The sequence below is a fragment of the Nipponia nippon genome, unplaced genomic scaffold, assembly GCF_047370975.1.
Source record: "Nipponia nippon isolate SJK-2023a ecotype South Korea unplaced genomic scaffold, ASM4737097v1 scaffold_3, whole genome shotgun sequence".
Taxonomy (NCBI): domain Eukaryota; kingdom Metazoa; phylum Chordata; class Aves; order Pelecaniformes; family Threskiornithidae; genus Nipponia; species Nipponia nippon.
In genome coordinates this window covers 13669796-13683697 of record NW_028262347.1, presented here as the reverse complement: position 1 = coordinate 13683697, position 13902 = coordinate 13669796, and the positions used below count along the sequence as shown (strand labels likewise).

The following is a 13902-nucleotide window of genomic DNA, read 5'->3' as shown; positions in this document are numbered from 1 at the left end:
ACATCCACAGGACAACAGTACTGGAAAAGTCTGTCCAAAATAGAGGTTATAAAGGTGCCTTCTTCCTACAACTGACTGCATAATATACTGCTGTTCATCCACCTCTGGTATTTAATTTGTTTTCCTTGCAGTTCATTAAAACCTAAAGAAAATAAGCTGAAATGGGAGATAGACATACATAGAAAAATTATCAGTTCAACTTACAAAAGGTGCATAATCATTACAGGCCGTTTCAGTTCCACATACAGATATAAAGCAGTATGTCCTTTTATGTAATGTAGCTTTTAAGTACTCCACTTTCAGGTAATACCCTCAATAAAGAGTTTTGACGAAAGCTATCATTATAAGCCTCTGAGTCTTAGGGTTTAAATTGAAAGCTAACATCATTAACTTGAACTCCTTAATGCTACTCAATTAAAGTCTCAACAGCTTTATGACTCATTAAGATTGTGCTTCCATATGCCTATGTAACTTGCCTGTAAACATATATTCTGCCCTGGAATATATCAGTTCAAGAACATAGTGGTTTTTAAAAGTCAGTTTATTATAAAAGTGTCTTTAGCTTCATTTGAAAGAGCCCATTGTTTTGAGTCTCGATGCCCTCAAAACACAAAAGAGAAATTTTGAATAAAATTTCAAATAGTATAAAGTGAAACTGTGAGCAGTCAGAGGACTAAGCAGCTGTCTATTTTGACAATCGCTTTGTCTGCATGTTCAGAGATGCTTTTGGCTCATCACCTGAAGCAGGACAGTGATTAACAGGAATGACCTTTCGTACAGATTGCACTCTGGTCTATAAATTGTGACAGCTTTTGGCCAGTGTCAGCTTGTTGCCAACCCCAACAGAGTGGGATGAGTGGGTTTATTTCAGCAAACTGTTCATAGTGTCTCCAGTTGTGCTTTGCTTCCTCAGGAGGGGAGGGACTACAGATGGCCGAAACACAGTACTTCAGCGACTTTCATTTACAGATCCCCTCCCCAGAGCCATCGGTGGACACCTCATAAACTGCAGAGTTGGACAGATCCCAGTTTTAGTCTGGGACTGAAGCTGATGGAGTTTCAGTCAAGTCTTGCAAAGACAGAGACACAGAACTACATGCAGTGGCTCTATACTGTGACCGTGCAATAAAAATCCTCTCTAGACAGCAGCATAGTGCATTATTTCAGCAATGTATATTGTTATGAGTGAGACTGAATCACAAATATTTCAGTTGGTAAAACAAAAGTATTACCTTTCCCTACCACTTGCTTCTATTTAGAAGAAAAACCCAAACAGATCCTAACAGTTTATTATCCTGATTTTTTTCAATTTATTTCATAAGTGTCTCAATAGTGAATAAAAGAACAAATGAAGTTTGTGTATATGTACAGTACGCTGACTTAGTGCAAAGGTTGTTTCAAAGTTGTGAGAGGCAGAGGAATTCTAAGATGAAAACGATACCTTATCTTTACCTGATTTGCTGTGCCTAAGTGTAACAAGGATGGGGCCTAGTAGTAGGGAGAGGGCTTTGTAGATAGACACAGTAGGATCAGCATTTATAGCCCAGGTCTAACACTCAAAGGCACTGTTTCCAGCAGTCTGTCACAAAGCAAGCACTACCTTCATTTGTGCACACATGAATGAATATGCACAGTTGGGAATACATTAAGAAAGTATAAGAATGCCAGGTTGTGAAGAATACATGCTCTGGCACACTGAGATGAAAACGTCCCTCAAGCACATACATTGACAAAGCTGATCAAAACCAATGTTGGCACCAGACTCCAAAATAAGAGGTACTATTTTTTTTTAAAAGAGGCTGGTTTTCTACTCATTTAGAATGGAATAGATAAGCCAGGTTGACCACGAAAAGGTTTAGGCTAAAAATGCTGTATATGGGCATACTTTTCTATGAGCTTTAACATAGTCTGGAAGCCTTTGGATTGACTATGCCATCGTGCTTGCTCAAAAGAGCCTTCCTTCCCAAAGAGCTGGAAGTCTATGGAGCCCATTCTCTGCCAACTCTTACCAGGTCACTGAAAACTGCTTTTAAAAAATAATGTTCTTTTCTGTCCTACTGAAAAGAACGAAACATGGGACTGGAAAGGATCCCTGGGTCATCTAGTCCAGCTCCCTGTTGTTGCAAGCTTCTGCAAGCAAACAGCACATGGACCTTAATAGTAAAGAAGACACTGGGTGCCTAAGCCTGTTTGTGGCCTTTGTCACCAGGTCAGCTGCCTCATTCAGCATTTCACTGATGGATTGCACCCCATGATTTTACTTACTTTTTTGCAGTAATATCATATTATCTCTAGCGGCTGACTAGTATACTTAAGCAGCGTTTCCTCCACTGCTGTTACTGGTTGTTTCAGCTTTCATGCTTGGTATGATATGACTCCATTAGCTGCACTGACCACCTCTGCATTGGTCTGGAGACAACTACACCATAGATAACCTGAAGTTACATGTCTGAATGTGGACCTCATTTCTACCGTTAGTTTTTGTGCTTAGGTTATTAATGAAAATAACAGAAGACTTACTGCCAGGATCTCCACTAATTACCCTTTTAGTCCAGAAGCTGTTCTTTTAGTAGAATTGCTTATCTGCTTTCTAGCCATTCCTCTTCACGTTTTGTGCTAAGCACTGTCTTCTCCAGGCTAACATGGAAGTACTTCAATTATAACTGGCATTTTGTAAAATGTCTAGTTGAGGTCTAGATTGATTAAACATGCATCGCTTGTTTGGTGCAAAAGGTCAGTTACCAGCTAAGTCTCACAACCAATTTTTGATGAACTCCTTTTGCAGTAGGTCTTAGTTTACCTCCATATCAGCAGTTAGTCTTTAATCAAAAGTATGTTCTAAAGCCTTGCTGATGATGAAATCCCTTTTTTCCTCTTTCTTAAAGACAGGCAAATTGTTCACTACTATGTATTTTTACTACAGGAGCTCATGCTTGGTAGAGTTACTGAAAGCCCCTACTATTATGTGGCAGCAGTTTCAATATTCCTGAATGTACATTGATCAAGTGTTCTTACCCATATGAGTGATTATATTTAATCTGAAATTTCTTCAGTGCTTGCTTCTCTAGGATTCTGGTACTTTTGTTTCCTCACAAACAATCATTAGATAAACTAAATTTTGCCTTTTCTTGCTGGAGCAGATTTTCAGTTGATAACACAAAAAAAATTACCTATACTTAGAGAAAAATGATGCTCCTCTGCCTTGCAATATACTGCCAACTGTTGGTTAATATAACTTCATTATGGAAAATGTGCCTTTTTTTTTCTCTTTGTAAGCTAGATTAGCACCTTCTAGTTCATGCCAAGTAAGAAGAAATGAATATGCTTGCAGACACGGGAGTCAAGCCAAGACTGAATTAGTATAGTCTTTTGCATGGTTTGCTTTCCCTTCCAGTCAACTTAATACACCTGAATGTCCCATCTCTTACCAGTTTCACTGAAAAGAGAGTTTCAACTTAAAAGTCAATATTTCTGATCATATAATATGGGTATCCCGTGCAAGAATGGCAATGTTCCTTGTTCTCCCTTGCCTCTCTGCACATTTATATTAGAAAAAGAACTTTAGATTTGCCTGCTAGGAAATTCATTGTCTTTTTTATAGTTATAGCATTTTGTTTCTTCTTTTTGTGTAAAGGAAAACATTCTTAAATGATCATTTGGACTAGAAGAGAAAAAAAAAAAATCACTTTGCTAGGTTATAAAACCAGCTAGTTCCCCTATGAACTTGAGAATGGTATTGGACAAGCTGTGATCTGATCATTGCTGCACAGTGAGGATGGTAAAGGACACTGGGAAATTCTGCTTTCTGGTTCCTGGATCATGGGGAATTTGCTTTAAATGTAAAGGTACCAGAATAGATTGTTACTGAACAATAGTGAGATCTCATAGGTGAAGATGTGATTTTTTTTTTTATTATTAAATCTCTTCTATATTACAATTAAAACAAGGATGAAGAACTTTGTTGTAATAATTTTACAGTCTTTCTGGGTGTACTCAACTTTCCTGCTAAAAATGAAAATTAATTTGGACTCCTTTGCTGAAGATGGTGAAGATTTTTGTTCCATATAAATCATTACTCTGAATTGTGAATTGTGAATTGTGATTGACACAAATCTACAATAACTTTTTATCTGAGTTTCAAATGCTCTTGAAAGATGTTAAAAGCTTGAAAGCAGTCATGAGTCTGCAGGTCTCCAACGTGAGTAGCTTTTTAAAAAACATACGTATTTCCTCTTGATATTTATAGAGAGGAAAAGCTGGTAAATAAAAATTTTAGTATAAAAATCAGCAAAACAAACAGAAAAAGAAAAAAAGAATAGGTGTGCCAACAGAGTTATTAAATGTGTATATCCTACTGGGGTCTGCAAAACCAGTCCAATATCATAATTAATTTAGGAGCTCTGTCCAACCTGTGTAGGACTAGAAAATACTTTAATGGCATTGTCAAAACAGCTTTTTTGGGATGCCTGTTTTAACAGTTCACTTAACATGATCACAACGGGAAATCAAATATTGCTGTTTTTTAAACACTTTACAAGACCAATGTTGATTCAAACACCCAAAAAAGCTTCTATTTTTGAAAGTTTTTGGTTTTAGGTTTTTACAGAACAAGATGTATGTACGGGAGCAAGGGATGTGTGGGTCTGCATAATACATCAGTTTGATTCTTTTGCAATTGAAGACAGTTGAAGATGTCCCTGCCAATTGCAGGGGGGATGGACTAGATGACCTTTAAAGGTCCCTTCCATCCCAAAGCATTCTATGATTCTGTGATAGAATTAATTTCAGTTTTACACAAAATATTGCTTAAGCTTAGATTTGGGATGAGTTATAGAGATACATTTTTATGTTAAAGAGTGAACACTAACATATGAAAGTACACATAAAACATTGTTAAACATACACAAAGAAATACTTTTCCTTGCTCAAAATGCAAATCTATTATAAAAAGATTTAGAGTTAGCATTCTATAACCCCACAAAGCTCATACAAAAATAAATGGTGACTGGGTAGTCATGACTGGCCATTATCTAGAGAAATGATTAAAGAAAGGAGAATAACTAAAACACAAAATGAAGGACAACTAGTTTACAGAACAATGAAGGCTGAAGAATACTTGCCAGAGGAATCCACTCGAAAACCAGTCCTGGGCAGCACTTGTTCTGAATAGGAAAATGGGGAATTCAGATGAAATACATTTCTCAAGTTATTTAAAGGTGCAGCATCAATTATTCTGCTGTGTTCTGAAATACTGAAGTGCAATTTCTACTTTTTATTGCAGTTTTTTTTTTCTCCTTCCTTCCTTCCTGACTTCCTAGGTGGTACATGTATGTATGTCTGCTAGACGTAGATCTCCCTGTCCATTTCTACGCAAAGTGAACTAGATGGTAAGATGGTAATGTTCCTTTAACATAACATAGGTTATGATGAAGATAAAATGTTTAATGTGTCTAAAATTCTGGAAGTTAGTGACAATATTTGTGCTTATTGAAGTACAGCAATAAAAGGGAAAGTTTAATGGCTGTGTTTAGATGACTTGACCACTGCTTTTATTCAACTCAATTGCAAAATGTCTTTTATTATCAAGAAGAGCAAGATTTTGCTAGAAGGATGTATGTTGGCAATAACAACAACCAGTTGTATGTGAGGGCAAATGCAGGTAAACCCATTTAACCTACTTTTCATGCAGGTAGTTTCAACGTATTTGCATTTCACTATATGAAATGCAGCAAATAACTGATTTGTTTTCATATACAACTGCTTTGCTGGCGTTAGAAGAATATTGAACAAGTCCATAGCTGAGTTCACCATCACACTTCCTTTGCTGATTTTGAAATGTTCGACTAAGAATTTCTGTTTTATTATCTCTGCAGCATCCAGAGTGAATTGCAAAACATCCCAAACCAGAGGTGATTTCCATTGACCTACCAACAACAAGAAGGTAAATATAGCACTAACGCATTCATGTGACACTAAACCAGAATATCATACCATGCATATTTCATGGTGTAAACAGGGTAAGGTCTGTCACATCAGCATCTGTAGGACAGTGATGCAACATATGAGTATATATTATCTTTCTGAGATAGAAGGAAGACAGGAGTGGACTTTATACTGTAAGCAGGTAGTTCCAGGCAGAAAGAAGCCAGAGAATGCACTGGAGGCCAGCAATTTTGGGTAAGCCTTCTGGAAATCTGTAGATGTGGTGAGAGAAATGAGACGACAGTATTTCCTCTGCGGACAGCTCCTTGTCACTTTGGAAGGGTTTGGATTAAAGCTACCTGCCTTTTGGTGGACTGCTTCCTAAAGGCAGCATAGATTGTAATGGTAGCAGCTGAGTAATTCATAGTTCACTTGAGTCAATACTGAATTAATGTTCTAGGGCAAAGACATTTTCCCCAAAATGGAGATGGAGGTCACTGAATGTCTTATGACTTTTTTGGTAAGAATATTTACAGAACAGCCATGACCTGCTCAAATTCAGATGACTGCTACCCTGCTTACCTAAAATACAGTCTAGAGATTCCACTGGATGGGAACATCCCTTTGGATTTGGTGCTCTTGTTGTATTTGCGTTCACCGGCTGTGTTAGGAGTTGTGTCATGTGGGCTATGGTGTTTTAGTTTATAGGTGGCTGCACGTCTTTGGTGGCTAAAGGAGGTAATTCCTTCACACACTTCAGATTTTGTAAAGTGATTTGCGATCCTTCAAGACGAGAGGTGCTATCTAAATGTAAATTATTCCACGAGCACAACTTCTGAAAACCAAAACCTTTGAAACTGATGCTGCTCCACTGCAAACTTGGAGAAATGATGTTTTTACTCACATCCTTTCAAGATTTTAATGGAATTCTTAAAAGAGATAGAATGATTTTAACGTAGAGAAAGCAATTTCATCTTGATGGTCTCAATAAGCTTTTAGGTTTGAAAGGACGCAAGCCTTTTCTCTTGGTTGTCCAGCTAGAATTGCTCTTTGGAGCTGCTGTAAGATTGGTTCATTCTGTATTTCCATTTCTGCTTGCAGTCACCCTAATATCCCCCAGACTTGGCCTCAAGCGGCAAAGTGAAAGAAGCACAACTATGCTCAAACTGTGACAAATTAGGGAACAGCTTGCTATGTTAAGATAGCCATATATTTAAAGTAAGTTAGCAGTATCATCTTTTTTGTAAACTATTGTTTGTGGTCAAGCAAAAGTGCCTGTCAATGAGGTAGTTTCCTTCAAAACTAATATCATTAAGCCTGATCTGTCTTTTTTACCTGAATAGGTGTCTTTTCTTTGCCTTGCAGAACTTCATATAGAGTCTCATGGTGTTAATTATCATCTTGTAATCAACCATGCAGCAACTAGCATTTGTTTTCATTGTAGTTTAGGAATTCACACACACGAAACTTGGAACTGCACTATGCTGAAGGTGTTGAATCAAGCCTTAAAGTTCTTAAATGTATGATCACCAGAAAGGTAAGCCTAAGTGCAGACTTGTATTTTTAGTAACTACAGCAAAGCAATGTTCATTTTAGGAATAATCTGCTGTCAGCAGTCTGGGTCTGTGTGCAGTACAGGATATTTGTAATTATGTCACAGGCACTTTGAAAAATAGAATATAACCTCTAAATAGCTGTGCTCATGTGATAGGCAAACTGCTAGCAAATAGTAGAAAACTTCAAAAGAGGAAAGATTTGTGAAGAACATTTAACATAGAAGAAGGGACTTTATTAGCAATGTCTCCCTATGTCAAATCCAGTGATATAGGTAGTTCTTCTCAAAACTCATATAGTTCTGGGCTCAAATACTCTACAGAACAACAACTTCCAAGTGAAGAGGAAGGACTACTGGGACTGATCCTCAGCCAAGTGGAATGCACGTCATTTGTGCACATCCTGCTGCCTTGTATCTGTTAAGAACAAACTGATTGAACTGGTAATTTTACCAAAATACTGAGAGACTCTAGCAAGCTTTGCTTCATAAACCCCTGTCAATTAATTTCTATAGGAAACTAACCTTTGCACAAGGCAATTCGAAACTTTCCATTTACTTATTATTAAATTAATTTTGACATTGCCTAAACTTTTACTATGTTAAACCTCCTGCCTCCACCTCTTAGAAAATGAGGCAGCAGAAGGCATGTTTGGAGAGACCAGGACAGAGACCAGGACAAAGAGACCAGGAAACCCAACACTGCCACCATGAACAGGCATTCAAAGTGTAGAAAGTTTTAAAATGTTGACATCAGATTTCTATATTCTCCATATGAAGCCTTTTTGGTTGAACTTCTGCGGCTGCATTGCCATGAGTAGTTGTAGCCTTTTATGTGAAATAGGATGAAATAATTACAAAGTAGAGCTTGAATGAATAATAAAATACTTTGTAAATTTGCTGCATTAATTTTTTTAGTTCAGCTAACCTGTCCTAGAAACAAGAGTTGGGAAAGTAAAACTAAGAAGCCTTCTTCTGAACTGCTACTTGTATATAACTGTAACTGAAATAAGTCTCCACCATGGGGACTACTCTATGTGCTCTGGGGAACGAAGATGCAGCTGTGCATTTCAATCTATACATCAAGATTCCTTCCATATCAAATGAATGCAAAGGCAACGTTAATTTTGCTATTAGAAGACAGAATAGTAAAAAGCTTGCACATCTGGCTTCATGTTTAATCTAAAATAAATTACACTCATGGTTTTGAAACTGAAAGCTGCAGAATATTTGTGAAAACAGATGAACAATAAACAAGACCTGGGACACAACCCTGACTTAACTGAAACCAGTGGCAAAAATGCCAGACTTCTTTGCTGTCAAGATACAGCCCTAGGAGCACAGTTTACCTATAACATGACACAAGGGTATTCTTATTTGCACCAGTGGAGTCACCGGTATTCTCTGGAGAAAGAATTATGCTGATGAAAGGTAAGGATGATAATATTTATTGTCCATACTGTGTTATTTTCTGGATCATACTTTGTTGAATGCTAAATACATGGAACATAACTAGAACTAGGAAACATTTATATTTCAGCATCTCAGTCCTAGCCATGCTTTAGGTAAACAGGAGTTTTACAAATGAGCAGAGTGAATATGATCATCCTAAAATGTCCTTTCCAAAGCTGAGCAAGCAGCAGTTTGAAACAGCACATAGGCAATGCAGTTCCCATTGGTCTCATGCACCTGTGACCAATTTCCCAATGCTTACAAGTCAGTTTTCTTAAATTATTACTTTGACTTCTGAAGTACACCCTACCACTTTGCAGATGAAAATCTATTTCTATATCTTTTAGTAAAGTGTAAATTGGTCAAGAGAAAGGAATACTGCATCTTTAATACTGCCATCAGCTGTAAAACTGACTCTTCATATTAGCATAGGTCATTTGGGACCTACTTGGCAATCCAGCAATCAAAATCACTTTACATCCACAGTACTGTGATGATGGTATTCTCATAATTCCATTTGAAAATGCTTTTGGTTTCACTGTCAGTTCTTATAACCAACAAATCCATTTTGTCATGGCGAGTAACTCTTTCTGCACCGATGAACAATATAAAATTATTTGACATTGGTCTGCTAAATTTCCTCTCCTTTTGTTATGTATCATCTGTTATTAAAAAAAAGGGTTACATGCATTTAGTAATAGAAGTTCTTAGACATTCTCTATGCTGTTGCTTGGGGTAGCAACAGAGGCAAGGGAAACAACAACCTGTACTGTTTGGAAATTACTTTATGAAATCATCTTCCTATAACTCAATTGCTCATACTCTAGGTCAAGGAGTAGTTTGATGATAATACGTAATAATTAGTAATTTCGCAATACTCTTTTATTTACTAAGTGAAGGCAGGCATGTCTTACTAATATTAAGGGCAGTAACTGGTGAACAGAAATATCGAAAGATATGGCAAACCGAGCTCAAGGAAGATTTGAAACTGGAGTCTAATTTTCTGAATTTATAGTCCCAAACCCTTTACCCACACAAAAAAACCCCTTTATATTTATATTGTACTTCAGAATACCATGTATTTAATGCTATCATAGTGCTACGTATATATACGTATGCACACATATGTATATATATTTTTAAAGCACCATAACCAAAACGTCAATTTTTTTAGACTAGAGATGAGCAAAAATGGCGAAAATCGTTAGAGGCAAATTTTTTTTCTCGAAAATACTGTCTGAAAAAATTGCAGTAACAATTACATGAAAAATTTCCTTCAATTTTTAAGACTGTAACTGTGTAGGTCTTCAGCCAACAAGCACTGACAAGAAAATTCTGCTTAGCTGTAGACTATGCGATAGACCCCCTCAGGTGACAATGCATTCAGTTCTATACTCCTAATATTTTTTCTTATGTTCCGTGAGTATCACATTTAGGAAACCCTGATGGCCTTAGTATTTTTCTGCAAGAATGGTATTTTCAAAGTTACGCATTATGATTCAGTATAATGCTGTCTGACAAATCTTTCCTCATGCTGATACTTTAACACATATCTGTGCTGAATACCTGCAGTGATATTCCAGAGGAAAGGTAGCCTGTGAATATGCATTGAAATGCTTGTCTGTGACCCTTAGAGAAAGTATTCATAAGTCTGTGTACGAATACATCCTTATTTTATGAAGGCTAATAATGCATTATGCTAATACATTTGCCATTTACATGTTTCACAGCTGTTGGTGGACTTTGCTTTTTGGTTCTTTTCCAATTTTTCTAACTCTCTGGCAGCAAAAAAATTTACAGTGCATAAGACAGCTGATGGCTTTGAAAGTACTTGGTAAATCCATGATACCGTGGTCAGAGGAGAAAATAACATGGGAGATTTTGAAGGAAGGAAACTTTTTCCTTCCAGTAAAAGGTGGAACTGTAATTGTTCAGATTTCACTTTTAATGTGAGATTATCACTGGCTTATCTCAGTCTTCTACTGGCATTTCTGTGTCACATCACCAGTCTTGGACTACTGCACTAACTGAAGGACAAATGTCACCTAATTGCTGTAAAAAAATGTTTTATTTTACTGCTTTCTTTAGAGGAATATAAAACCAAATTTCTATTATATATTTTATAACTAGAGAAATAGTATAGCATTATGACTCCCAACAGCTTTTTGTCTCCTGTTTGACTAAAATCTCCCTAAACAGGCCTCTGAACAAAGTTTGTTGTGAACTGTGTATTTACAATAAACAGAGTTCAATATAAAATAAAAGAGAGCATAAGGAGAATTTATAAAGGCAAAAATGTTAAATTCAGGAGAATGAGTTCTCCCAATGACAACTGTGGAGCTCCAGTTACAGCTGTAACAACTGGTCCATATCAAGTCTTATAATTTTTTTCATTAATAGGAAATTCCTGATCTGATATTCCATTTTCTAGCTTCTGTACCTAACTCCCATGGTTATCAGCAGAGTCATGCTGTCATTTACACTCTAAGATTTTTCATAAGGAGAAAGGAGTTAAAGGATTTGCCCAAAATTAATAGTTGGATGGAAAAAGGAAAAAGTATCCAGTTATTTGAGCAGGTCTTCTCCAGTTCTGAGTTTTGCAAAATAATGTAACAGCAGAAAGCTAGGTAGGTTCTGTTCAGCAGGGAGAAGGAAGGCGGGGGGGGGGGGGGCAAAAACAAGCAGAGAGACAGAGAGACATAGCTGCAGAAAGGAAAGACAAAGAAAGACGAAAGACGTAGCTGCAGAAAGGAAAGGCAAAGAAAGACAAAAACAATTTCCCTTCTTTTGCTGTTAGGCAGCTGTTTCGGGTGATGTAGTCTTCATCAGTCTTTGGAAAAACTTTATGCTCCTTTTTGGCTACTTGGCGCTATTGAGCACAGTTGACGGGTGACAGCTAACAGGTAAGAGCTGACAGGTAACAGCTAACCTGTGACAAACAATTTTCCAAGGAGCTATGACTTACAAAATAAGGTTGCACTTTGTTTCTGTACCAATGCGTCATTTGATTTGTCTCCAAGCTGTATTGGTAGAACTGCCTCTATGAAACTGTTTCCAGTGCGGAAGCAGTAGTCCTTTGTAATTCATATCTGATCATTAAAAATTGAAATCTCCCTATCGCACAGGGTCCTGCAGGTCCTTCATGTTCCTAACGTGGAAAAACATTCCTGTAGAGTGAAAATTGTCCTTTTTCAGGGAGAATTCCTGCTTGAAGCCCCTTTCTTGCTCTCATTACGTAGGGATTAGCATACTGAGAGGTTAGAGCAAAAGCTTGTGAATCAGGCTCCTTGGGTCTAGTTCTTGCTCCGCTTTGAGTCATGTCACTTGTGTTCCTCACAGAACTATTCTGTCATGCATAACTTGCTCAACTCCCTGATAGGGAAGCAGGAGGCTTTGATGAGGTCCTGGTGAGTGCTGACTGCGGTGAGATCCTCTGATAAAAGGATCTGTAGAAATCCAGAGCTATAGCAGTACGAAAATGAACTGTTTAGTAACAGGGTCTCACTGTGAGAGAAACAAAAACCTAGCACTATCTCCTTCTTTTTGAGTTTTCCAGGTCATGGTTGTTCACTTCTTTTCACTATTTTTAGAAGATGAACCTCCTTCTTTTCTGGTCTTGCCAGGAGATAAGGCAAACTTGCTTTGAGAGAAGAAGTACTTAAAAAACCCTAAGGTAGCTGAACTTTTCCTGTGCACTTTAAGGGTGTGTCTTTACTGAAGATAAGCAACCTGACACAGCCATATGGTAGGAAACTAAGTGTGTATTATCTTGAAACTCTCCCTCCTATATACGCAATTTAGATGACAATTTCTTGACTCAGTAATGGATTTTCTGCCTGTTTTTTCTCTCTTCAGGAAACACTAGCACTATGTAAAGAATAAAAGCAAACAAAGACTTGACACATTGAATTTGCTAAAATGTGTGCTTACGGCATTCATGAAACAAAAATGTCAGGGAGAATGTTTGGAGGCAGTTATTTATGACCAAGGGATATGAATGAATGCAGAAGAGATCTGGCTGGGAACTGTGGAACCAAGGCTTAGAGAAAATGTTCACAGGATACCAGTGTCAGAAGGGAACAAATTAAAGCTTTCAGGATTATCTGGAAGATCAGGACACTGCTGGAAATCTGGGAGGGGTGGTTAGTGCAGTCTTGCTTTTCATTCCTCACTTTCTTGTTTCGGACCTAGCAGCTTCATGATTTTTAATTCTTATTTTGTCTAGGTGGCTGGCTGAAAAAGGCTTGTATCCAATTTCCAATTGCCTCTTAGACAGAATTCAAATGCAATTAAACCATTTAAACACAGGCTTTAGCATAACTCCAACTTATGAGTTACCAGCTCTTCCCCTGGTGTATGCTCCTGAACACAGTAGATTATATCAGTAAAAGACTGGAGTTCATGTTGGTCATGGAAGTATGCAGAAAACTCATAGAAGGTACCCATGAATAATAATGAATCACTTCATTCTTTTATTGAATGGTGTAATATATCTTTTGGTGTAATATATCACCTTTTGGGGTGTAAGCCAATCTTTGTAGTTGACATCAGATCTATATTGCCACAGTTTTACGAAAGGCAAACATGGACTGAGCCTATTTGCTTTCATTAACATTTAGGGCAATTCTCTAAATATAGAACTCTTCATATTGGGGATCAAGATGAAAGAATATGCTGTACAAATATGTATCCCATATATACATATGGCATGTATAACTTTTTCTTAATTGTCCTTCAAAGATGTTTGTTTCAATGCAGGAAGTCTGTAATCTGTGCTTTTCCACTCTTGGCTTGAAGATGGTTCTGACTCTGCTGAATGAAAAGTGTAGATTTTTGCTAAAACACTTCACCTCTAGAACCTACCCATATGGGAAGCAAATATTTGCAAAGGGTTTTCCTTCCCTTAAAGCAGTATATGAAGTCAAGAGTGTTTTCAGTAGAGGTGCTGAACTAAGTAAAGCCCTTGTTAACTATGG

At 37.3% G+C, this 13902-nt stretch overlaps 1 protein-coding gene across 17 annotated transcripts in view; it reads right to left on the bottom strand.

Moving 5' to 3' along the window:
- Positions 1–13902, bottom strand: part of MAGI2 (membrane associated guanylate kinase, WW and PDZ domain containing 2) — a 756464-nt gene that overhangs the window by 72594 nt on the left and 669968 nt on the right. For 3 of the 17 annotated variants that reach the window (XM_087764995.1, XM_087764994.1, XM_009462907.2), the window contains exon 13: positions 5121–5162. The exons of the other annotated variants lie outside the window; for them this stretch is intronic. In XM_087764995.1, coding sequence (XP_087621121.1) covers positions 5121–5162 — 42 coding nt within the window. The remainder of the gene's footprint in view (positions 1–5120; positions 5163–13902) is intronic. 17 annotated transcript variants of the gene reach the window in all.